Below are 27,955 nucleotides of genomic sequence, written 5' to 3'. Positions count from 1 at the left end.
ATATATATTTCAGAAAGAATATTTCAAATTAATTGATTTTTAAATAATCAATATTTTTCATTTTGTGTATTATTTGTTTGTAATCATTTTTATTTTTTGCGTTTAGTTACTACATTGGCTGATTAAATTCATGGAAAAGTAAAGGACGGAAATCTTACATCTAGTATATTCGGAAATACATTCTTTTAATTATTTATAATCTTCCGTTGTACATAATATAATTATATTTGGTTCAATTTCATAACCTTGAATGCGATTTTAATGAAATAAAAGCCAGAGACAAGATTAATTAATGAAATTAAAAAAATAAATCATAGACAATTACTATTTATGTCCGCCATTCATTCTTTTGAGTTGCTTTTTCGTTTTACGATTTAATCCAAAATCGCAAGGAATTTGTTATCAAAGCAGCATCTGCGCGTAATAATACGCTTCTGCAAGCAGCTGACTTGAAAATATCCGGGTTGTGAAGACTCGGCGCGAGCAGTGCAACAGCTCGACTATCTGACGTGCTCCTGCCGTGAGATCGTATCGTACTTCCAGTGATGCTTCCCTTTTACGTTATCGGTCGCGACGTTCGATTTGCGAGTGCCTGATGGTGTGGAAACTATGTGCGAATAACAACAAGTAATCAGAGAGAGGACTCAGAATGGGGGCATTTTTGAACAAGCCCGAGACTAAGAAATATAACGAGAACGGGGAAGGAAACGGTCTTCGCTATGGCGTGGCGTCGATGCAAGGTTGGCGCGTGGAGATGGAAGATGCCCACCACGCGCAGTGTACTCTAAACGGGACTTTGTCAGACTGGAGCTACTTCGCGGTGTTCGACGGTCACGCGGGCGCGCGAGTGTCAGCACACTGCGCCGACAACCTGCTGGAATGTATCTTACAGACGGACGAGTTTCGGCGCGAGGAGATCGCAGAGGCGATCCGGGCCGGTTTCCTGGATCTAGATAAAAAGATGCGCGAGCTTCCCGAGCTGTCGAACGGCGAGGAGAAGTCGGGCTCCACCGCCGTGTGCGCGTTCGTGTCACCTAAACAAATATACATAGCGAATTGCGGCGATTCACGCGCTGTGCTCGCGCGTAACGGTCAACCTATATTTGCTACGCGAGATCACAAGCCAGAGCTTCCATCTGAGAAGTCTCGCATAGTTCAAGCAGGTGGTTCAGTAATGATCCAGCGCGTAAATGGGAGCTTAGCTGTGTCACGAGCGTTGGGTGATTATGAATACAAGAAGGTGCTGGACCGGGGTCCGTGTGAGCAGCTAGTGTCGCCGGAGCCAGAGGTGTCAACTCATGAGCGCTCGGAGGCCGAGGATGAGTTCCTGGTGCTGGCATGTGATGGAGTGTGGGATGTGATGAGTAATGAGGCACTGTGTGCCTACGTCCACTCACTGCTGCAGTTGACGGATGACCTGGTGGCTGTGACCAATCAGGTCATTGATACCTGTCTTTATAAGGTAAATATAACCATGTTAGTGCCTTTTTAGCTTTCATTATGTTAATGATGTGCCACTTAAATTGTTTATTCTCAAAGTACCATATTTAAACAGACATTTCAACTGTTCAAATTTTGTGATATTCTTTAAAAAAAAATGGTATTTATAATGTGATATTTTGGGAACAAACACCAAATGCTTGAATCATAACATGCTTTAGTTAGACCCTGTGGTGATATTGTATTTTACTCCCTAAGTTTTTTTTACACTCATCAACATTCTTGGCATTAGCTTCTATTTCCTGATTTCATAACTATTACAACAACAAAGTATTTCAAGAAATAGTTAAGACATGCTTTATATAAGCCTATGTAAAGAGCAGCATTGATTTGGATAAGATTGGGATCGGAGCATGTTCCTACTTGTTTATGACAATTAGTTCATTTGAACTATGACAAAGAACTAAGAAGTTAACTGGTCTTGTTGATTTACAGTTTTGTTTAAATCTTTTCAAATATAATTTAGGTTAGGAACAACATAACTTATGAGCATGCATGCATTTTTTCTTGTACCAGGATTATTAAAAAAATTAGAAACAAGGAGACAAGGACATGAATTTACTTCTCTAGCTTTTTTTGAACAGCCCTGATATATACATTATGATACAAGTGCGAAAAATAGGAAATTCGAAATGAGTGGCGATACATTAAAACACGACCAAAGGGAGTGTTTTAAATCAACACGAGTTGCAAATTATCTCTTCGCACATGTATCGTACAACATTTTACAGTACATATAGCCCATTAAATTTTCGACATAGTTACGTAATGTGCTAATTATCGCACTAGTGCGGTAAAGTAGCGCCATATGTACTGTAATAGTACATTACGATACAAGTGCGAAACATAGGAAATTCTAAACGAGTTGTGAATTACCTATTAGCACATGTATCGTACAACTTTTTACAGTTTTCGACACAGTAACGTAATATGCTAATTTTCGCACTAGTGCGATAAAGTAGCACCATATGTACTGTAAATTATATTATATATCATCACACATCATCGTGCGTAAGGAAATTGCCTCGCGCGTATACTCCCTCTGTGTGGACCTGCCTATTGAACCATGCTTTTGTGGGGTGTAAATCAACAGGCGTCTACCTAAGAATGATTTATGAGTAAAATTATTCTATCATGTTAAGTTTATTAGGAAGGTGTGTTAACTGTGCTGTGTAACAAAAATGTTCCTAAAATACTGTGTTGTTGTTTTCTTCTGGTTGATGTTATGGAATAACAAAAATAGTTGATAAACCAATTTGCTGAAGAGTTGAGAATATGGCAAGGGCTGGGATTGAGATTAAGAGGAATTCCTAGTTGCGATTTTTCCATACAAACGCTCTCGACTGATTCCTCCCTGGATTTTTAACCTAGAGCAGTGATTTTTTCAAATAAGATCAATATCATCAATATCTGTGCCGCTATGTTTTGCTTTTTTGGATTATTTTATTTTGAAGAAAGATACAGCGCCTCGAAAATCGCAAAAACGGCTAAATTGAATTGGCTGTAAAAAAAGGCACAGTATACAAATATGACAAAAAATATCCAAAAAATCAAAACATAGCAGCATAGATTATTTCTTCCTCTTGCAATTTCCAAAATTTCATAATGATTAGTTGCGTTTTGGAGGAGGAAACAGTCGAGAGCGAAACCTCGATTTTTGAGTTTTTTGCGAGTGAATTTCGGCCCGAGCTGCAGTTGTCCTTATCGCACGAATTGGAGGCGGAGACAGTTTCTAAATATACGTACACAGAAGGAATAGTGATGGGCATAACATCCATATTAGGGATTGCAGAACCGGTACTGTTTTAAAGAACCGGGATTTCACGGTACTTTCGGAACTGGTCTAATTATTTCATTATTTTAAATAAAACGACAGCATTTTGCGATTTGACCACCTTTCGTATTATAATTTAATAATCACATTTTCTTTTATAACGTAGTAGTCAATTTTTTTTAGAAATATAGTATTTTACATTGCTCACACTTGTGCGTCACAAGTAAAAGATAACTACTTTGATGTTTGCCACTAGATAGCAAATTTAATGAAATTACATTGACGAGGGGATTTATATATAAGTATCGCAGTCGTATTGTATAATCCGCCGTATTACATTACGGCTAGCCGATATCAAAATAAGGGCCATTTTGAAATGCGGCGGTTCAACGATTAAGGTATGTTGGGTAAATACCGGATGCGGGTGAAGAACGTAGGACATTCATTTCCCCCTAATTTGGCTTTATTTTTTAATGTTGACAACATTGTGTAAGACGCCATTTCATTGCGCCTCGACTGTCAGTGTCTCCGCGTCGCTCAGGGAGTCGGGCTTGTGCTATGTGCAATCACAGAGAGCAAGGTAAATTTCGCGAATTCTTCCTTCTATCCGATCTTCGATTCTCTGTAATTTATTTTGCGTATTGTGATGAAACTGTGTTTGTTTTTGTAATTGTGTTAACAGACCTAGCACTGCTGTAGACCGATATCCGATCTTGACCCTTCCAGGTAAAGATCGGACCAGAAACAATCAGATCTTTACCTATTTTAAAAACAGCAATGATTATCAAACTTTAAATTTTCTTCAATTTACCTACTGACCTTAATTATCACATTTATTGTTTTCTTGATCACACTTTCGTACCATTATTTTTATCCAGTACCACTACCAGCGCGACGGTTACTGACAATGTAATTTTTTTAATTTCCGCAACCCAAAGGTTGCCTTTTAGCGATAAGACCGCATGTTGTTTACCTGTGCTTATGTGTATGTTTTCTTTTGTATTGTTTTCTTTTATTGAGGTGTGCAATAAAGAGTATTTATATTGTATAGGGATGATGATACATGTTGAAATTTATAACAAAATCGAGTAAAATAGATAGCAAATGAGCAATTTTTCGCAATAAAGTACCTACACATACGGATGCATATGTAGATGTGCACGCATACATACATTGCTAGTTTCGGATACAAAATAGAGATAGGGCTTCGAAATTAGTTTCCTTAAAATGCTTCAAGAGGGCTCTCTTTTCCTATATATTTAATTATTTACTTTACTCTTTACATACGATCCTTACATTTTATAAAAAGATTGTATATCAACTATATATTGCAAAATTAAACCAACAAAATCGCAATTTTAATTATTTTCCATACTTCAAGATGGGCTCTCAGTGACCTTGACCTTTTTAAAGAACTACTTAGTCTTTTTGATTTCTAAGTTTGATTCTTATTTTTTTGGCGACCTTCATTAAAAATGACTGGGCACGATTATTTTTTATTTTGATTTTTGTCCCTCCTACTTAAGTACTTAATATCTCCCAGTACATTCCATTCAATAAACAATACATTTACACTTTCCCTAAACCTGTACAGTTCACGAAATCTTAAATTGTCAAAACTTCACAACGTATTATTATTATTTTAGTGGTTTTTTTTTATTACTTCGGGTAAACCTTACAATACGAGGTTTCTTAGCACATTGTTTACTTATCAAATTGCCTTATGACATAGGTATCAAAGTTTGAGAGCCACAATTTTACCAATTTTTGTATCAGGGTTAAGATCGGATACAAAAGGGTAGACACCGGACCTATTTCTTTGTGATACCTTATTCTCTTTCCATTAGAAGCAACTTTTTTTCACCATCCAATGTTCTCCTTTGATGGCAAAACACTCGTTACCCTAAAAAAAAGTATGTCTCATCTTTACACAGGTACAAAACTAAAACCGTTCTATATTGAAGATTACCAAAATTCAGGCCGAATCTACGGTTATTATTTAACGATTCGCTACGTACTTCAAGAATCTGTCACGTGTTGAGATCTCGAAAAAACATTTTTTCACGAGTTCTCTCAATTGGTCCCAAAATTGTCCGGCATTATCCCAACATACTTTACCCAGATTGTCATTGCGATACGTTCTTCAATAAGGCGGCCTAAGTTTAGTCCCATCGTACTACAAGTTAAATAGATTGTAGTTTAACCATAGGTATATTTATACCTACTTACAAAATTTCACAACACACCATGATCACTCCCAACTTACTGATACGGATAGGTACAGTCAAGTGTAAAAATATGGGTGTACACATCTTACTCAAAAATATGTCCCATAGCATCTTATTCCAGTGTAATAAGAGTGTAGTAAGTACCATATTTATGAGATGATTCTTTCGATACATATTTTTGCACTTGACTGTACAACGACAACCGAAGCTGAGACATCATTATTTTTTGCAGTTTTTACCTATATGGTAATTAATATCAATCCATCAATCAATCATTTATTATTTCGTCATCATAGGTGTAAAATACATTTAGTACAGGTGATAGGGTGTTTGGTATTAGGGTGTAATAGATACAGTATAATATGAAAATGAAAAACAATATTACGTGGTAACAACAAAAACAACTTGCGTCGGGCAGCGCAGAATAAATTCCGTCTGGCTCGCGGGCGATGTCGACGGAACGGCGCGCAATGAGCGAGCGCACGAGTCTCGCGTCTGTGTGCGCGCACTCACACTTAGATAGCTCCGGCTCCCGCCCACCGCAGCGCGACAGAAACATAGCTTCAAAAATTCGAGATTTGAAAAGTTGCTCAGCTAGGAATTGCTCTTAAGTATTGAAAATAAATTTAGTACAGTCACTGCCTCTACTGTCTAGGTCTAGGTGTTAGAGTGCGTGTACAGATATTCTTTAGCACCTTGGCCGCTCCAATCTATCTGATGGCATTTCGGAGTTTTGAGGAAATACAAATATTTGTGTAGTTAAAAACGTCAGGCAGTCAGATAAAAAAACGCTTATGCAGCCTAACATCACCTACAGATGTATATTAATATTATTAATAAATTTTTTGTGTAAACTGAAATAGATTTCATTTCATGTACTAAAGAAAAAGTGCCCAAGCACGCCGGAGGCAGAGGCCATAATTGAACCAGCCTCTTCAGCATACACAGCCAACATCTTGACATATTGTTCCTTTCTTATGAGTCCGCAGCAAACACGTTCAAATTTTACCTTCCCATATATAAACAGAGTTTTCTTCTCATTTTAAAACTATGGGTTGGATTGTAATGAAACTTCTGATTAGTTTATATAGGTCCAGCTTATAAAAACAAATAAAATAGAGCAAAAATAGATTTTATAGGAAAACTTATTCTATTGTACGTACAAAGTTTCAGAGTAATCTACCTAGTTGTTTTAAAATAAGAGTTTAGAATAGATGTTTGTATGGAGATCCGAGCATGCTGCAGACTCTTAAGAGCTAGTAGCACACTCCTATAGTCTGGGCTATTTATTACTCATCCATAATTATATAATAACAACCTGCATCTTAAGGCGTAAATTAGAACCTCAGGTAAACACTAAACAATGTAAATTGCTGTTTAGTCATGACTGACCATGTAGGTATAGAGATAAAACAATAGAAAACAAATTAAAAGGCAAATGATATCATTTGATGACTGTACTGATATCTAGTTTGTCCTGGTAGATCATACAGCTACTGACTGTTGGATTAGATTATTATCAGTATATTTATTACCATGACAACCACTTTGCCTTGCATAACTTATATTTATAAATAGCAGAAACAGAACCCTTATATGGGGTTTCGGCTTGCCCATCTGCTGGTCCGTATGTCAGAGTCATTTTTCTCAAAAATTAAGTAGTTTTTCATTAAAATTTATTGAGAATCGATTAATAGGCAATTACAATTTGTTTGCAACATCATTCAGGGCTTTAAAACTCTAAGGTGGTCAAAAACTAATACTAATAAATCTGTGATCATCAAGAAAAAACTCCGAAGAAAATAAGGACAGGAACAATCACTAACCACCATCAAACATTACAGGGCAGCAAAGACAACATGAGCATCGTGCTGGTGACGTTCCCCGCGGCGCCCAAGCCCAGCGCGGAGGCCCAGCGCGCCGACCGCGAGCTCGACGAGACGCTCCGGCAGCGGCTGACAGGTTGTTACCACTCGTTACTGCATGCGTGTACCCACAAGCACCGGGGGGAGGAGTGTAGGGAGTCCAACGATGCCAGGGGGTAGAGTTGCCATTAAAAAAATCCTCATGTCAGGGAAATCCTGACTTATGGCAACCCTACTAGCTTAAGATTACATGTGATACTTCCCATTAATACTGAAAATTTGAAATGTTCAGTCATTTTGCAATGCAATTGATGAGGCGCGCCGGAAGACACTGGGAACTGCCTTAGCTGTTTTTGCTTAGGTTTAGAGATTATCCGAGCCGCACGCGAGAACTAGCAATTATTAGTACTAATTTTAGTTCCTGGGATGTATGTTGTATCCTTGGTAGTTGTATAAGCGGACGAGGCAGCGGCTAATAGGTTGCTACCACTCCTTCCTGCGTGCGTGTGTAGTCCAATGATGCCAGGGGGTAGCTTAAGCTACATGTGATACTTCCCATTAATTCTATAATAGTATAATTTGGAAGGACATTTTCTGCTCGACGCATCAGTGCGTGGTGCCTAGTGTGGAAACTGCCTTAGCTGTGTTTGCTTAGGTTAGTTAGGTTATTTGAGTAGTGCTCCTTGGCATTTGTCTAGCTCCAGCTTTAGGAGCCCAATGATGCCAGGGTATAAGCTTGGATTGTCTTTTGTCCCTTTTTTCTCCATGAACTTGGCTTAGAGAGACAAGGCAGCGGCTCACTTGTTACTGCAAGCGTGTAACCACAAACACCGGGGGATAGGTGTAGGGAGTCTAACTATGCCAGGGAATAATTATTGTAGATTAGGAATTATCTCTCTTTTCCCTCTTTTCCTGAGGACTTAGCTGAGCTGAATTGAGATAGACGACACTGCCACTCACAGATTGTTACGCGGCGTACAGAGTGCCTTACTACATGCGTGTACGCAACAGCACAGGAGAAGTTGGGTTTGAATTAACACTTTTTTGGTAATCTCGGAAATATTTGTTTCGCGTAACGCTTGGCTTTGTCTATCAGTCAGTGTTTATTCAAATTCATTTACTTGAAGATATTACGAAATAACACAAAATAAAACTAAATAAAAAAGAAATTAATAGCTCAATTATGAAATAAACGTCCTCTAATAAAAATATAAAAATGAATTTCTATCTTTAGTAAAAAGTAATTAAAAACTACTTAATTTAATCGCCCCCCTAAAGTGCAAAGGTGTATATCACGCTCGCCGTGCCGCGTTGCCCCAAATATTCAAGTATTAATTGTGCCTACATCCTCCGCTGTCTATTAGACATAGGTATTTTAGAATCTACAAATATCAAGACTATTATTCTTGCGTTTAAAGTAAACGCATGTAATTGAGTTCAAGGTCGTCTTGTAGGGCAACGGTTCACTTATCTGGGTCGAACATATTGAGTCATATTAGTTGCTATAATGTGCTTTTTATATGACGTGCAATCGGTGATCTCGAGTGATTTGGTACATGTGTATAATCAAAAATATGTACGGCGCCTGCAGCACGGTCGCATTTTTAATATTTTTATTATTTGTCACTATGCCTGTCACTTGCGCACTTACATACTTGTTAGAATGCGACAGGCATAGTGACAAGTGATAAAAATACGACCGAGCTACAGCCGAAGATTTGCACTTTATTCCATTATTATAAGGTTAAAGTTTTATAATCAATTTCAATGCAAGTGTTGGTTAGTAAATAGAAGTTGTTAGGACAGCATAGGAGAAGTATAAAATTCAAAGACACTGTATAAAATCACCCAACCAAGTATAAAGACAGTATCAAATCATTGGTAATCTTCGACGTCAACCGAATTAAACGAAGTGACTTCTTTAACGTTATTTCAAAATCAGCGTTTCCGGCTCTGCTAATGAAGTACAATATAAATATAACACATTAACCTAATTTCTGAAAATTGACATAAAAACCGCTTAACAGACACGTGAGAGAACAAAAACACTCTTAGCACGTTCCAAAAAAACCCTAACGTCAAAGAGTTTTTTGTTTGTCATCAATGTCTTAATAATGGAATCGCGGATTTTACTGTCACTTGTACAGTCACCATCAAAAGTACCGGATCAAAAAACGCTTCATAAGTATCTACCATTCTGTAACAGTTTAACAAAAAGTTATATCTTTAATATAGAACAACAAAGACTGTTAAAGATATACTTTTGAACCCGAATTCTATAAATTTATCTATATTTGGAAAAGTTATCCGGAATACCAGATACTTTTGGCGCGATGTTTCATCCGCTACTTTTGATGCTGACTGTACATGGCTGGCCCTGAAATATGGCTAATGATTTCATTTTATAGACTAGAACCATCTGAAGCAAAAAATCTTTTTTTTCTGGAATTTTAAAGAGCCATCATTTATAACCTGATGATCTACCAAAATGTTCGTTTTTGTAAATTACAGAATAAAAAAAAACATATGGTATGAGTAGGATGAGAGTATTCATAAGTACCTGCGTTAAATTAAATGAAGCAATAATCAAATATTGGTTATATAATAAATTGTGCCAAAATAGTATATAAGAATTTTTTGATATTATTTTATACATCGTGTTTTTATTGAATGCCCGTAACTTCGGGGTGGCATAGTTAATTTCCGATTTTTTTTATGCAAAGTGCAATTTCTTAGACAATAAAGATTCTTTAAACCGAAAGTAATTAAATGCTGCTTAAAGCGTTATTGTATTGTAATACGGGCATTACTATTTAACTCAACCAAACAATTTAAAACTATGACAAATCAATGACATTTCGAACATCGATTTTTTTTTTTTATAAATAAATATTATAGGACATTATTACACAAATTGACTAAGTCCCACAGTAAGCTCAATAAGCCTTGTGTTGAGGGTACTTAGACAACGATATATATATATAAATACTAAAATACATAGAAAACACCCAGGTCTCAGGAACAAATATCTATGCTCATCACACGAATAAATGCCCTTACCAGGATTTGAACCCGGGACCGTCGGCTTCATAGGCAGGGTCACTACCCACTAGGCTAAACCGGTCGTCCGGTTTAGATAGTACTTGCGTTAAGTAGCAAATGTATAAATTCGTACTTAACACTAATCAATATCAAATAAAAATAAATGGTTGGTTATCTCCGAATATGAGTTAATTAGTATACCGTTGTCTTTGAAGAAAGGTTGCCTTTTGCCAGCTCGGGAATACATCCTTGAAATTAACGGAGATAAAAAAAACACGGTGTTTAATTTATATACATATTTCCAACAATTACACGTCACACGTGAAACGTATCAGAGTCAACTCCTCGGTTGTACACTTGTGTATACATTGGTGAGATCGTCGACTTTCTATTACCAAGTTTAAACGAGTACAAATTAAAAATAGTAACCAGTGTAACCACACCCTTATTACAACTGTATAAGGTCTTGTAAACATTTTTACACAATGCTGGCATATTTTTAAAGTTGTTTTTCGCAGTCTAGAATTAACTAGAATTCGTTCATAATCGAAATCATCAAGCTAACTCTGCATGTCATTTGCAATGTCAAAGAGAGACAGTGTCATCATTAATATCAAATTTCTATGAAAATATGACGTTTATACTGACACTTGCTCACTTTGTTTTATTAAAGTCGATGCAACGTTAGCTTAGGATGGTATTCCACCTGTCCAATTTCTTTGTCCAATGTGAATTGCGTCTCACTCTCTCATTAAGCAAAATGTGAGATGCAAACACACATTGGACCAAGCAATTGGACAGGTGAAATACCATCCTTAGTGTCTGTTTCACAATGACCGAGTAACGTATTGGATACCTAATTATTAAATAAATTAACCTTCAGATAAAACTTCCTGCAAAACTTAGCACTTATCTATCAGTTGAGCTTATTTAAGATTGTGAAACGCCAACGATGACTTTATTCGTCAGATTAGTGGCAAGTAGCTTATTCAGTACTTTATTTGGTCATTGTAAAACAGGCCCTTAGACAGACACAAGTAGATATTGGAATTGATAAAATATTGGTACAGAAAATAATATGTATGTACGAATACAACAATAAGAGTTGTATTGTATCATATTTCTTTGCTACGGTACAGATCAATTTAATCCAATTCAAATATAACAGGCTAATTGAATTATAAAGAGACGTAACAAATTCGTTGAACGGACGCATTCTGATACCTGTGAACCTAAAGGATCCGACACAAGCGATAAACAGTAAGGGGGCGTCCATAAATTACGTGAGATGATTAAAGGGGGGAGGGGGGTCGAGTCAAATCTCATCTAATCTCACGTTGGGGAGAGGGGGGGTCTCGACAAATATCACGCAATTTATTCTCTGATTGAAACAAAAAAAAAAATTATACTATTTTGGTCCATTTAATCCAAATTGTATGTACATTCTTAAACTAGTCGTAAATAAAAGCACGAACCAAATTGTTTTTTCTTTTTACAATAAACAATCCAACCCGTTTACGTAATAAACCCACATTCTGAAAAATCTCACGTGAGATTAGGGGACGGGGGAGGGGGTTGAATAAAATCTCACGACATCTCACCAAGGGGGGAGGGAGGGTCAGAAAATTGAAAAAAAAACACCTCACGTAATTTATGGACGCCCCCTAAATAGTTTTTAAATGTTCACTGTCTTAGTTTTCATACTAATTATAATAAACATTGACGTTTCGACGTGAGAAAAGATTTAATTTGTGACCCATTCCGTACCTTGTAACAGTGACAAACAACATGAAAGTCGTTAGAGACCTCATAACATTGTCACTGTGACAAGATACGAATTACAAATTAAATCTTTTGATTGTACTATATACATGAGCCGATATCCGAACTTTGGTGGACTGTTGAACTATTTCAACAGTGGCATTACATTTACATTGCGGACGTCTACAAAAATACCTGAAAATTATATAAAAAGCGAGGGCCATTTGGTCAAAAATATTATATCCTATACAATAATTTATTGAAATAATCAATATGCATCATTTTGCTAAACCGACATCTGTGTTTTAGTAGTACAAATAAAAAAAGACAACATATATATTTAAATTATTTTACCATTAGAAGTAGGTAATTGTTTTTTTATTTTTATTTAAGAAGATTATTTTCCTATCAATCGAAATCTATGAACATAGTTTTACATTTTGATTTCTGTTTATTTTTGAAATGTATTCGATGTCCCGCATAAAATGCAGGATTTTTTACGATTAGATCCAGCAAAAGTTTTGATACATAGATATTATTTATGAATCAAACTACTTTGATACTTCGCTCGATACAAAAGGGGCCCGTGCAATATTTTATAAATATACGACCTCCTTGCGAGTCATGTCACGATGCCATAAATTTGCATGCACCGATGCTTCGCCCAACTCTCGTGTATAGTTTAACATCGATCCGAGTTTTACAGACTAGAAATTGAGATATTCCCACCTGTTACCACGATAAGTTCTACCAACAGTAGTAGAAGCCGGGTTTTTTAAATCTATCAATTAGATAAAGTTGATAGATTGATTACTCGGAAGTCTCTGAACTAGGTACTTGGTGATAAAGGAACGGGGAAGTCCCTAATAGTCGACTTTTTAAATTAAAACTGTTAAAATTACGATTTCTTCTTTGGTCCACCCTCTTCCCAGCTCATCTGGGTTCAGGTCTGCTTGTACATCTGCGCCAGAGAGCTCTGTTCTGGGTTGTCTGCGTATTTAAAACTACTATTCCTCTGAATTAAAAAAAAAAAACGTTTAGTTTGTTTCCCTAAAAATATATACCTACTGGTCATGGATAGCAAGATATAGACAGCTACGTATTGATCAATACGAGCAAACGTATAATGTATCATTCCATACTTCTAATATCCATGTCGTTTATCGGCTAATTAAATTAAACAAGAACGTTCAAACTAATTCAATTGTGAGCAAGTTTCCCAATGACATTGTGGAAAGTTTCATATTATTGCCAATGTTGGTTCTTAAGTAGTGTATAGTTTAATTGAATCGTGTCATTGACAATTTGACATATAGCATACATATAACGTTTTACAAATAAAAATATTTATTAAAAATATGTTAAATATATGAAGTGGATATCCTTGTAGGTATCCCTGTAAAGACAATTCGTAAACCTTATTGCTACAGGTATAAGGACCTCCGATATTCAGAGCAAGCTCGGTTCTCCATACAAACGTAGTTACGCTCTCATTTTAAAACGACTAGCTAGATTGCTCTGTACCTACAATACGATACCATAGTTTAAAAAATACAGCGAATTTAAGTTTTACATACAAAACTTGTTTTTGCTCTATTTATTTTGTTTTATGAACTGGAGTCATATAAACTAATTATAGGCGTATCATTGTATGTGAAAAGTTTTATTGCAATCCAATACGTAGTTTTAAAATGAGAATGAAACTCCGTTTGTATGGGAAGATGAAATTCGGCCGAGCTTGCTGCGGAGTCTTGAGTGCTGCGGTTAGTATGGTCGTGTCCACACACATATTTACAAGGCAAAGTTCCATAAGCGTATTTAAACGACCTTATTGTTGGTGTCTGAGCCGTGTAAATATATTTTTAGAATATTGGGTTGTAAAGATGCTTGGGAAGTCGACTGTACTAATAGCACCACCCGTGACCATTGGAGGACGTTACTTCCTTAAAACGAATGATCAGTTAACCGTGTTGGCGATAGTAAGCCTCATGCGGTCCAAATCTAAAACATATCGTAGATAAGTTAGACCCAAAAAATACATTTTAAAGATTCTGTACTAATCTGCGTGACTTAGTTTAGTAATGGACCAATTCGATTTGATATTTTAGGTGTGTGTGACGTTTTTGATTAGTGGCACGAGTCAGAGTTAGTCGAACATTGAAGGTTCAAAGGTTAAGTAGAAAACGAACTCGCAACACTAAACTTTGGTTTGATAGGTATTAAGATATCGCTACTTCCCCTAAAGACTCCCAGTGTTAGATTTTACATAACTTGCCCCTTTCCTTAGAAATGATTTGTGCCATTCTGTATATAATAAACTTAATTAAGCTACGTAATAATCCAGCTTCATATAAAAGTAATAACCAATACGATTACAGCTATTAAAAACTCGGGCATTACTTTTGCATGAGGGTGGTCTGTTAAACAGGGATAGGTAATAGGTACTATCAAGTACTCTGAATAGAAATTAAGCATGTAGTATATTTGAACTGTCTGATATTGCTTTGCTCTATTCCAAAAAGATCTTAAAATAATGTAACCAAAAAAAACACGTGCATCAGTCGTTCGGGCAATTACATAATTCCATAGATTAAAAAAATGTTGTACACGATTACATTTGCCAAGTGATTTACCCTACAACACGTGGTTTACCCTATTTTCAGATCCGTATGGAATAATCTTGTAAGTTTGAGTATGGTGCTTAGTAAAAATGTCATGTAGTATCTACTGGCAGTCTATATTACTGTCAAATAATTAGACATTTTAATTACAGCCCTAAAACTCTGTCTTAACATTCTATGTAATCCTGTAATATACCCCTACCCACCAGTGTTCAATAATTTTATGTATAGAATGTATTGACATATATCTAAGGACGGGCCTTACGGGCACTAAGAATGGTGCTAGTTCAATGGTGTCACTCACGAATTCGAGCCCATCGTGCAATCTAACGCAACTAGTTGCGACCAACCGCGCGCATGATGCGAACTCATCAACCAATCGCGTTGTGGCGTTAGACTGTACGATTGGCTGGAATTCGTGTGCGTGACACCGCTGTACTGGCCCCAATCTTACTGCCCGTAAGGCCCGTCCTTAGATATATATATATATATATCTATGATAGAATGAGTAATAATAATCAAATTATTATTACTTAGATCTAAGTTACCATTATTATTTATGAATGTGATTCGTATGTTATTTTAATATTTATTGTTATTTATGTTATGTTGTGTAGGTTATAAATTTAACGGGTTTGTTTAGCTTAGTGTAGCATGTGTGGAATTGAAAGAAAATACAACTTCAATAAAACATTATAATGTCACTAAACAATAGCACGTTTTCTGATATTCTTCCCCATAGAAAAATTAGATTAAATTACGCTAAATATTTATGATTCTAGTTGAATTTTCTTTCTAGCAATATTATAATCATACGGCGTCCTAGGTAGCAATTTTAAAATTCTCAAAAATTAAACTATAACTTATTTAATAGGATATTTGACAAATATTTTCTTAAAATTTTAGACTTGTGATACGATATGTAAACTTTCGACTCTGTCTTTATACAAATCTTGAAATTCTAAATTAAGGTTCGTGTGTGCTAACTAAAATTACTAAAAAATGTTAATACGGAATTGTTTACTAAAATTAAATTATTTGCATTATAAGCCATGGTTTCATTGCTTTAATCCTAGCCCTCTAGTTAGATCAATTTTCGAATAAGCTTTTTTTATAATAAAAAAAGGGTTAAGGCAATGAGCGTGTGCTACGAGCGCTGTGTAGTGTCCGTGTGCGTCTTGAATACAATTGCTACGGGCATAGTTTTCTGCCAAGTTGGCATAGACAGTGGCTGAACGCTGAACTAATTTTCTCGGTCGCGATAAGGCGGGGAACGGCGGAGCCGCGTAGACAGTGGCGCCACAGATAACAGAAAGTCTAGGAAGCCTAGTGCGTGCGATCGTAATCCAGTTTGTTCGTCTTGTCACCTGTTTGACCTACTTGCTACTTGGCTCCGTGCACGTGAGTGAGATGCATTGGTTTATATACGAACGTGCAATTTTAAAGGTATTACAAAGAAATATGAATTAAAATATAAGCCCTTTAAAGTTTTTATATAGTTAAGATAATGAATAATAAGATTAAATCCAACCATTGCCAAATAAAATGATTCTTGAGTATATAGTAACTAAAGCTAGTTATTAAATCAGTCAGATATTCAGTACTTATGTCTGACTGATTTGATAACTAGCTTTAGTTAGGTATAGTTCGTCAACCTTATCTCTGCTTTAGTCAATAGAAAATCCTAATCTATTTGACTTTTGACCATATCATAGGTCGCACGCGTTATCTAGGTATAGTAAAACGTGTACTTACTAGATAATACATATTGTAAGAATAAATAAGTGTGGCAAAGATAAGAAAATCTTAAATTTCACGAAATCATTAATCTTAGAACCTACTGTTCGGATTAAGAGCCCTTAATCCTTGGAGCGTTCTCCGATTTCACGAAATAACGCTCGATAGATGGCGTTGGCGCTCGGTACGCGAGCGCCGGCAACGCGACGCGCGTTTCAATGCAGACTAGAATAATCTTGATAGTTTTCAATATAATTTCAAGCAACATTAATTTTAGTGTCATATGATATCATATGGGCACTCTTTATTTTATTGTATATGCACAGTAGTTTTTTTTTAATGTACACTACTACTAAGTGTACAGACTACAGAGTGTACTATAACCCTTGCTCTTTATTCTGTCTCTTTCACACCAATGGAAAATGAAGAAGTTACTAAATGACTGCAGGTATAAATAAAGTATATTAGTGCGATAGAGAGACAGATAGTGTTTCGTTGTCGTATCGTAAACGATTGGCATGTTGGCCACACACTTGCTTAGTGCCTAGCCAAAATACCAATCGTTTGCGTATATTAGTGCGATAGAGAGAGAGTAGTGTTTCGTTGTCGTATCGTAAACGATTGGCATGTTGGCTACGCACCCATGATACCTAGCCAAGAAGCCAATCGATTGCGCATATTAGTGCGATAGAGAGACAGATAGTGTTTCCTTGTCGTATCGTAAACGTTTGGCATGTTGGCTACGCACCCATGCTGCCCAGCCAAGATGCCAATCGTTTGTGCATATTAGTACGAGAGAGAGACAGATAGTGTTTCGTTGTCGTATCGATTGGCATGGTGGCTACGCACCCATGCTGCGTAGTCAAGATGCCAATCGTTTGCGCACATTAGTGCTATAGAGTTTCAGTGTTATTTGAAATCACGTTAGGGTTTGTATTATTATTTTTGACCCGAATGAAGTCCATCCAGGTTCTTATGATGGAGTCAGGAGTTGGTCACCAGAACTCCTAATCTAATCATTATAATTCCATCGTGCTTGGGCTCAAAAGATTTGCCCTGACGAACACCATCGATCTAGATGAGGTCCAGGGTCTCATGACGGAGTCAGGAGTTGGTCACCAGAACTCCCCAGAACTCCTAATCTACTCATAACTCCATCGAGTTTGGGCTCAATAGATTTACCCTGATGAGCACAATCAATCTAGATGAAGTCCAGGGTCTCATGATGGAGTCAGGAGTAGGTCACTAGAACTCCTAATCTACTCATTATAATTCCATCGTATTCGAGCTCAATAGATTTGCCCTGACGAGTACCATCGATCTAAATGAAGTCCAGGGTCTCATGATGGAGTCAGGAGTTGGTCACCAGAACTCCTAATCTACTCATTATAATTCCATCGTGTTTGGGCTCAAAAGATTTACCCTGACGAGTACCATCGATCTAGATGAAGTCCAGGGTCTCATGATGGAGTCAGGAGTTGGTCACCATAATTCCTAATCTACTCATCATAACTCCATCGTGTTTGGGCTCAATAGATTTGCCCTCACGAGCACCATCAATCTAGATGATGTTCAGGGTCTCATGATGGAGTCAGGAGTTGGTCACTAGAACTCCTAATCTACTCATTATAATTCCATCGTGTTTGGGCTCAAAAGATTTGCCCTGACGAGTACCATCGATCTAGATGAAGTCCAGGGTCTCATGATGGAGTCAGGAGTTGGTCACCAGAACTCCTAATCTACTCATTATAATTCCATCGTGTTTGGGCTCAAAAGATTTGCCCTGACGAGTACCATCGATCTAGATGATGTTCAGGGTCTCATGATGGAGTCAGGAGTTGGTCACCATAATTCCTAATCTACTCATCATAACTCCATCGTGTTTGGGCTCAATAGATTTGCCCTCACGAGCACCATCAATCTAGATGATGTTCAGGGTCTCATGATGGAGTCAGGAGTTGGTCACTAGAACTCCTAATCTACTCATTATAATTCCATCGTGTTTGGGCTCAAAAGATTTGCCCTGACGAGTACCATCGATCTAGATGAAGTCCAGGGTCTCATGATGGAGTCAGGAGTTGGTCACCATAATTCCTAATCTACTCATCATAACTCCATCGTGTTTGGGCTCAATAGATTTGCCCTCACGAGCACCATCAATCTAGATGATGTTCAGGGTCTCATGATGGAGTCAGGAGTTGGTCACTAGAACTCCTAATCTACTCATTATAATTCCATCGTGTTTGGGCTCAAAAGATTTGCCCTGACGAGTACCATCGATCTAGATGAAGTCCAGGGTCTCATGATGGAGTCAGGAGTTGGTCACCATAATTCCTAATCTACTCATCATAACTCCATCGTGTTTGGGCTCAATAGATTTGCCCTCACGAGCACCATCAATCTAGATGATGTTCAGGGTCTCATGATGGAGTCAGGAGTTGGTCACTAGAACTCCTAATCTACTCATTATAATTCCATCGTGTTTGGGCTCAAAAGATTTGCCCTGACGAGTACCATCGATCTAGATGAAGTCCAGGGTCTCATGATGGAGTCAGGAGTTGGTCACCAGAACTCGTAATCTATTTATCATAACTCCATCGTGTTTGGGCTCAATAGATTTACTCCGACAAGCACCATCAAATTACCATTATGATGAATAGATTAGGAGTTCTGGTGACCAACTACTGAGTCCATCATGAGACCCTGGACCTCATCTAGATCGATGGTGCTCATTAGGGCAAATCTTTTGAGCCCAAACACGTTGGAATTATAATGAGTAGATTAGGAGTTCTAGTGACCAACTCCTGACTCCATCATGAGACCCTGGACTTTATCTAGATTGATGATGCTCGTCAGGGCAAATCTATTGAGCCCGAACACGATGAGGTTATGATGAGTAGATTAGGAGTTCTGGTGAACAACTCCTGACTCCATCATGAGACCCTGGGCCTCATCTAGATCGATGGTGTTCATCAGGGCAAATCTATTGAGCCCAAACACGATGGAGTTATGATGAGTAGATTAGGAGTTCTGGTAACCAGCTCCTGACTCCATCATGAGACCCTGGACCTCATCTAGATTGATGGTGCTCGTCAGGGCAACTCTATTGAACCCAAACACGATGGAGTTATGATGAGTAGATTAGGAGTTCTAGTGACCAACTCCTGACTCCATCATGAGACCCTGGACTTTATCTAGATTGATGATGCTCGTCAGGGCAAATCTATTGAGCCCGAACACGATGAGGTTATGATGAGTAGTTTAGGAGTTCTGGTGACCAACTTCTGACTCCATCATGAGACCCTGGGCCTCATCTAGATCGATGGTGTTCATCAGGGCAAATCTATTGAGCCCAAACACGATGGAGTTATGATGAGTAGATTAGGAGTTCTGGTGACCAGCTCCTGACTCCATCATGAGACCCTGGACCTCATCTAGATTGATGGTGCTCGTCAGGGCAACTCTATTGAACCCAAACACGATGGAGTTATGATGAGTAGATTAGGAGTTCTGGTGACCAGCTCCTGACTCCATCATGAGACCCTGGACCTCATCTAGATTGAAGGTGCTCATCAGGGCAACTCTGTTGAGCCCAAACACGATGGAATTATAATGAGTAGATTAGGAGTTCTAGTGACCAACTCCTGACTCCATCATGAGACCCTGGACCTCATCTAGATCGATGGTGTTCGTCAGGGCAAATCTTTTGAGCCCAAACACGATGGGATTATAATTAGTAGATTAGGAGTTCTGGTGACCAACTCCTGACTCCATCATGAGAACTTGGACTTCATCCGGGTCAAAAATAATAATGCAAACCCTAACGTAATTTCAAGTGAAAATGCGTTTTTCAGAAAATCGCAGCCAAATAACACTAGACCTTACTCATAGTGTTGTGTTCCAGCCGGTGAGTAAGGTTGCCAGAGCTCAACGAGGGGCGGGAGGGGGTTAGGGTCGGCAACGCGCATGTAACTCCTCTGGAGTTGCAGGCGTACATATGCGGGCCGTATGCTTGTTTGCCACCGACTTAGTATTAAAAAAAAAGTAACACTGAAAATCCATCAATAAGCGAGTCTGTTAGGCATACTGTAAAAAATGAACTTTTATTAAGATTTTCTAATCGCAGTATATAGCACTTCTCGGAACTCCGTAGCTGATTACGATCGCAACGAATGCCTGACAATCGAGCACAGGTCCGTCCTCTAAGCGCGCTCCGCGCGGACTGAGAGCGGGGCGTCGCTGCTGCGTGATTTATACGTGTTTTAAAAATATATAAATTTACGGCAATGTAGGTCCCATAGTTACGATTTTTTTTTTATAGGTTAACATAAAGTTACAGTTTGCTATAATATTATTTTTAAAGCAAAATATGCGTACAATTTGCGGAAATAAAATATAATAAAACCCTGTTTTCGCCAAAAAAATGAAGAAAACTCGGAAGGTATTTTATCAGTTTTTTCAAATGAATCTTCGATTGTTAATCATTCCAGCCCCTCGTACGAGATATGTTGAATCAAATTGTAGTCATTCATGTACCAAATGATTCTTGTTTATAGCAAAATTGAGAACCGAAACGCCACATCTCACTGCAAAATTTGGAAAAGACTCCCAAAAAACCTCATTAAAAAAGAGGTTTAAAAGAGAAAATGAAAATTTGAACTGTTGGAGCCCCTAGTTTAGGAAACGATTATTTAAGTACGTTATCAGTTTTTGAATAAATACTAATAGTTACGTCGTAATCTTGAATGAAAAAGGAAGCATTTTACAAAATACGCTCGTCTGTAGGAATAAGGACTCAGTCTGTCAAAATAAAAATCGCACAAAAAATCCGTCGTCGACCGTATTTGTGCAGAAGATACATAGAATTAGTTGAAAAAATAATATTCTACAGTATTGGTAATTTACTGAAGTGTATAGTTTTGCAAGAGGACATCGGTAGGCAGCTAAGCCCAGTCATAAAACCGGAAACACACTATTGAAACGCGACGCGAAACGAAGTGCGGGACACCTTATTGTGCACCGAACGCATTTCAAACTCGCGAAGCCTGGACAGCACGACATGCGTGCAATTGGATTGGGTCTTTCCACCTTGACGCGTGGCCCGGTGCGACATTACCGCGGAAAACGAAATTCGAAATTTCGTTATATGCCGCTCTATCGCTCCAATATGCAAGAGCGATAGAGACGCAGATAACGTTTTTCAATGTTGGCGGTAGGCCCTCTGGCCTAATGGCCATGCGTTAAATCCGGTGGCACCAACGAAAATATGCCCATCAAGCTCAACACTAACGGCAGTTTAGATAAATTTGTACGAGCGAAAACTTTGTTTTTATGGTCCGCGGCCTGAAGCTTTCCGATATTCTTTCCGCGAGCTAGATAGGAAGGGCTTCTGAGCCGTAATTTTTGAAATACCTGACTAACACGTAGGCATAGAGTGGAGGAACGGGTAATTTTTATATAAAATGGATATTTTATTTAACTTCACATCACACGCATCCGGCGCTGGCGTTTCAATAGCGTTTCTTCAGCTTTATACCGGCAAAATTAGCAACTTGTCATTCGCTCATAACGAATAGTTTTTGCAGGGGTCAAACTGTCTATACCTCGGATAAAGTACGTTTTGTCGTTATCGCAGTCGGTTAAAATGGCGACGTAACCTATTTTTATCACTTCGGCCTTGAACTTGGCTCCGACGGTTACGTGAATGCCACAACAGTAAAAAGTGCCTATTGCGTGTGGACAGTCGCCTCAAAAAAGAAATAATTTAAACGAAGGAACCGTCCGACCGGTTATAGTTCGTGTCATCCACGATGACGCGCCGATTTGTCAAATCTAACCTTTAATAACATTACAATACGAGTAGAGGCACGCGTCTTCGTGAATGACACGATCTATACATAATACTTTGAACTAAAGTACGCACGTTTGTAGAGTTATGACTATGGCAAACAGTTGGCGTAGACGCAAGGTTTAACAAAAGCACCTGCCATTTGACCTTCCAAACTAGAAAAGGAATTAGGCCTTGTTGGGATTACACCGGTTTTCTTACAATATTTTCCTCCATGTATTCTGTTCCGTTTGATGTCATGATGTGAAATGTTACAGATTTCTTAGAAATATGTAAACTATACGTCCTAGGTTCTAGAGGGGTTAAGAATGTGATGTTAATGTACTACAATTTTTTCGCGATTCGGGGTTGGTCCCATAGTAAAAGTTGATCAGTATGACCTATATATTCACCCCGTAAATTATTGCTGGTGACTAAATAAACAGCCTGTATAACGGTAGAACAACTTATACTCTAAACATAGGACCTATGTCTATTTAGTATGATGAATCATTGTATTAACCTATTTCTCATAATTTGTGACTTTAACTTGCTTTTAAGCTTTTAGCAATCGGTTCCATATCGACATTTGATCCACACAAAAATGTCACCAAGCCTATTAAAATCCATCTTCACTACTTCGGTATAGTGACACCTTAAAGGTGACCCATTTTTAGTTGACTGTACGAAGTATCCAAGTATAACTGGATGGCAGCTAAAAATAACGTAAGCGCTTTTTTGCGCGCTCGCTGTAAAAACTTTTCTGTGCCATATTTGTATGTAACGTTTTCAATGATATGCTTATGCTGATATCGTATTCCGATGTTTCTTTAAATATTATTTAACGGTTAAATATTCGGATAAAATCGCGATAAAAGTATTTTACCTACAACTATTATTATTGAAAAAAAAATTACATTACATTAGTTTCCTGCTGTCTGGTCTGGTGCTTATCTACTTGAAAATTTTACTTCTTTAAATCTTTGTAGTAAATTCCATTTGGATCTTAAAAGAAGGTACCTAAATAAAAAAAATAAAAAAATACTTGGACTACTAGGTTGTTTGACCAATCAAATAACTCCATAGATGCAAAATGTGGCAGCTTAATCGGCCTAATTACCCAGTCATATGTTTTTTTTTTAACAGGTTAATGCAATGAAAATTTCTTGTTGTTTCGAGATACTATGAACTCGTACAAATTGAACTACAACAAACTAGAAAGCTTCTGTTTGGACATAGTTTTGAAGATTAACAAAATATTCTTTTGCAGCTTTGATCGAGAAAAGCTTCGGGAGCGAGGAGCGCGAGGACACGGCGTGTCACTTCTCGTGGGTCCTGAAACAGCTCGCCCGGGAGAACATCCCCGGTCTTCCGCCCGGCGGGGGCCTGGCTGCCAAGTGAGTTGATTATTGTGTAGTCAGAGGGCATACAATAGAATGAGGACACGTCCTGCCACTTCTCGTGTGCCTTGAAACTGCTCGTCCGGGACAACATCCCAGACCTTGGCCTGGCTGCCACGTGAGTTTATCATTGAGTACTAGTCATAAGATTTAATTTTCTCTGGCCTGTGCGTAAAAGATTTCTCTCACGTTTCAGGCAATCGCTCCTGGACAAGATATACCGGGAGTTCTATCCGGAGCACGCGGACAGCTCCGAGACGTTCGACTGCCAGCCCGAGCTCACGGACGCTTTCGGCGCCAACTAAGCGCGCATCTCGCATCGACCACCCGATTGACTGTGGTTTATTTTTGTTTCCAGAGACTAAATTGACGTTTCAAAATGTCAAATGTACAGGGAGCTGCAAAATTTCATGGACACATTGTGAATGCAATTTTGCGGCTGGGTGTACCAGTATATACTCTGACCCATCATTTTCTATACTAAAATAAGGTAGCAATTTGGAAAAATAAAGATGAGGAAAGTAGATAGAAGTTTTGAGCTGCATGCCTTTTTTTTAGTGACATCAATGGTTGGAAAGACTATTAGAAATGATTGCGAAGAGTTCATATTTTTAATGTATTTTTTGAGATGAATAATATATTCTTCATACTACTTAAAAATACGTCACCATCTTACTGTGACGAACTTCAAATAAGATGATCCAATTTTAAATTAAAAAAATATGACAACGCATGAAATGTGAGCTCAGTATCTGGGAATACAAAACAAACTTTAATTAGGCAACCAAAGCCAAAAGGATTATGTCGCTCGTATCCCGATTAGACTTAATAAAAGGAATGTTGAGTTGTCTCCAGGTGTATGCATAGTATTTGGATGCAAATGGAGTGTGGAGTTCAAAATTACGACGAATTCGTTTGTAAGTCGATATCGATATTATAATATCGATAATTGAAAGATATGTACTTTTGTCACCGTAATTTCTAACTTCAGCTTTTATTTGCACGTACCGAAGTCAATGTGTTTGTGTATGTTTAAAATATTTCTGATCAGTTTTTCGTGAACATGTCAATCAAGGTAGTCGATGCGATTATAAATGATTTCATGCGACCAACTAAGAGTACTGTGCATCAAAAATCATCTAAATTTTTCATACTTTTGACACTCAATTTCAGACTTTTTGTTTCACAGGCCTCTTGGGTGGCTCGGTTAGACAGAATTGCACACTATCTCACTTCAGTACTACCATCACAGCCCATCAAATCTATCTAAAGGTTAATACCGGGAAGTTATATTAGCGTACCTAATATCGAGATTAAGTCACTAATGGCTACATTTCTCTCTTGAGAAAGATTGGAAGATGTTGCCATCGTTATTGACGGTTATTTTGGCCCAAAATTAGGGATTCGAAGATAGTGTATGATTTTAGTCTACAAATGTACATGAAAATCCACGCTATCCGAATTTCTGTTGAGATTGGCCTTGATTTCGCGAGCTTTGTACAAAACCTGCAACGTGTGACCATAGAGTCTAATAGAGTTAAGATTATCTGTGGTAGTCTAGCGCGGCAGTCTCAACATGGTTTGGTACACATGCTAGTAAAAACATTATCCAGAGCCAATGGGTCTACGAAACTGCATATCTGTGGTCACCAAGCATCTAAAAGACAAGGAGTATATTAACACAATGTTTTGCGAAACTAAAATTACTAACATTTACACATTTTTGACGTTACGTAGACCTTACGTGTCTCTGGTCCTCCGTATGTGTAACGCTAAGTAATACTCTAGCCCTCGTCTGTTATGGAGCCGGCACCTTTGAGTCATAGACTAAATTGTTTTTTGTTTATTTCTAAATGTTTAGTATATAAATAGGTCTGTCGTTCGCCGTTCCATAGCAGATTCATCGTTTTACCTGAATGTGAATATTGATGTGTGGCACAAATTTTCGTTTCACCTTACCGCGTAGGGAGCCAGCGAAACTGTTCTTATTTTTATTTAATCGCGTAACGTCTTCATTTCGTAGTTTAGTTCTCGTTTTCGTGTTACTTATTTTCGGCCATTCATAAATGTCATAATACTAGATGTGTATGGATTCGAGTAATATATGCGTATACAGCCGTTTGCACATATTTCTCTGTAAACCCCGTTGTTTTGTGTTTTCTTCGATATTGTTTAGGGGATGATTTGAACGAACTGAATCATTTCTTATACCAATATCTAGTAACAATAACTGTTTCAAATTGTTTTCATTCGAAAGCCTAAAATCTTTTAAATATGAATATAATGTGTTTAAATAAAATTATCTATGGAAACATAATAAAACTAGCTTTTTGTATATAATTTCTGTATTTCAACTACATAGTCATTGTCCAAAATATTAAAGTCATTTTAGGTGTTATCTTATGGGATTTGGATTTAGGGTAATAGTGTTTGGGTTATCTTCAACGGAGCTGTACTTCAGTTTCTATCGTGTTATGAAATAAAATTGTAGATTTAATTTTTGCTTTTAAATTTTTCTTTTTTTTATGCGTCACTAGAATGTTTTTTTCCTTTTTATTTGATAACTTTGGATTGCTTTGCGACTGCTTCGTACTTAGAAAATTACTAATAAAATGTATTTGGTTACTCTTGATGTTCAGGTATTCACCATGACCGTACAAAATGTGAACTGTCAAAAAATTTAGAACGAGAGCCGATGTTAATATATCATTATAATAAAACTGTTACCAAATTAAAAAAAAAAAAATAGCGGTCTTTTTATGACAAAGAGTTTATTTCTTTTCCTCTTGTAAATAAAAGAGATAATCGAGAAAATACTTTTGTACCTGTTCGAGAGGTTCATTAGAGTGTAACTAAATAGTTTTTACGGAACAAATTTATATGGGGCGGTGTCTACCGAAGCTTAGATGCTGTACTATCACGCTAAAGTAAGAGTTGTAAGCACTCGCTCACAGGCGACGAGGACTATATCCCAACTTCTGAAGACATCCGCTGCTGTATGAGAACAATGTTCTTGCGACGAGATTGTCTTTTCGCTTGCTACGAAATATATTTCTTAAGGAGTGATTCTGATCGCCTGTAAGGAGTACTATATCAAATGTCTAGTTGAAAAACTTCATTATACTTGGTCATTCAAACCAAATTAGACCTTAAGTCCTTTGGACACGATACTAAGACATGACGCATACTGATGGCATAACTGACGTTCGATCCATTTTGGTTTGACGGGCTATAATAGTTACTTAGTAAGATAGCGCGTAACAGCAAGCATCTTGTGTCCTAGTGTATTAACTACAAGATAATTATTGGTGGTAGCAAAAAGCTATGATCAGTTTTATTGGCTCATCATTTTGTTAATGTAATAACTGTTAGGTCCACAGACCTAGAGGGGCTGAGCGACGAAAGTGTTCCCTACTTTATACAATTCTAGATTTGTGTACATTCAAATTAGATCGTTATAATTATACAGCAGTAAGTATAAATTCAAATATCCAACATAGTCCCTATTTATTCAAAGGGGGTACTTGCGTCTCATAGCCGCTTTATAATGTGGTAGGTAATAGCCAAGGTCTATGAGATCAGGAATAAAATTTTTGCTTCCATCAAAAATATACTTGTTTTAACTTACCTGTCCCGATCCAATGTTCTTAGGAAATATATTTATTTTAATTTTTTATTTACATTTTCTCTTTCGAAAAGGGTGGTAAACCGAGAATAACTTAGTGCTATTTAGAGTAACGTAACTTTTGTTTTTTTTTTTTTCTTGTGAATAAGGCCAAATATTGGTTGCATCGGAATTAATGTTATGTCCACGATAACCAGGATTCCGTACCTTAATGTAAAAAAATCTATATTTTTCACCCAAAAACTAGATGCATCTGTAAATACGGCAAAGTACAATTATAGTCTTGTCTTGAGAAAGTTATTTCGGTTACTAATGTACCAGAGTAATATTCTATTCTTTTTTTAGGTACGGAACCCTACACATGAACGAAGTTCATGTTTGATATTTTTTATTTTAATTATAATTTGGCTATCTGTCGAAAGTCTTACGGATTGTCTCGTTAGAACCTAGTAGACGCTTGATCAATAATAAAATATGTACCTACATTTACAAGTTTATTTTGATTTTATACATACTGGCGTCCCTTTTTGTTAATTTAAGATCAAAATTTTACAATATTGGTTGCGTAACTTGCG

The 27,955-nt window shown here is 37.4% G+C and overlaps 1 protein-coding gene across 1 annotated transcript; it reads left to right on the top strand.

Moving 5' to 3' along the window:
* Window positions 1-311: 311 nt before the first annotated feature.
* Window positions 312-27,872, top strand: LOC133528221 (protein phosphatase 1B). Its single transcript, XM_061865500.1, has 4 exons — window positions 312-1,462; window positions 7,347-7,464; window positions 23,626-23,752; window positions 23,952-27,872. The coding sequence occupies exons 1-4, from the start codon at window positions 650-652 to the stop codon at window positions 24,058-24,060; spliced, it is 1,167 nt and encodes a 388-aa protein (XP_061721484.1). The 5' UTR covers window positions 312-649; the 3' UTR covers window positions 24,061-27,872.
* Window positions 27,873-27,955: the final 83 nt, after the last annotated feature.

This window comes from Cydia pomonella, chromosome 19 (genome assembly GCF_033807575.1).
Source record: "Cydia pomonella isolate Wapato2018A chromosome 19, ilCydPomo1, whole genome shotgun sequence".
NCBI classification, from domain to species: Eukaryota; Metazoa; Arthropoda; class Insecta; order Lepidoptera; family Tortricidae; genus Cydia; species Cydia pomonella.
Note: the sequence above shows the minus strand (reverse complement) of the source record. Positions and strands in the feature narration are given on the sequence as shown.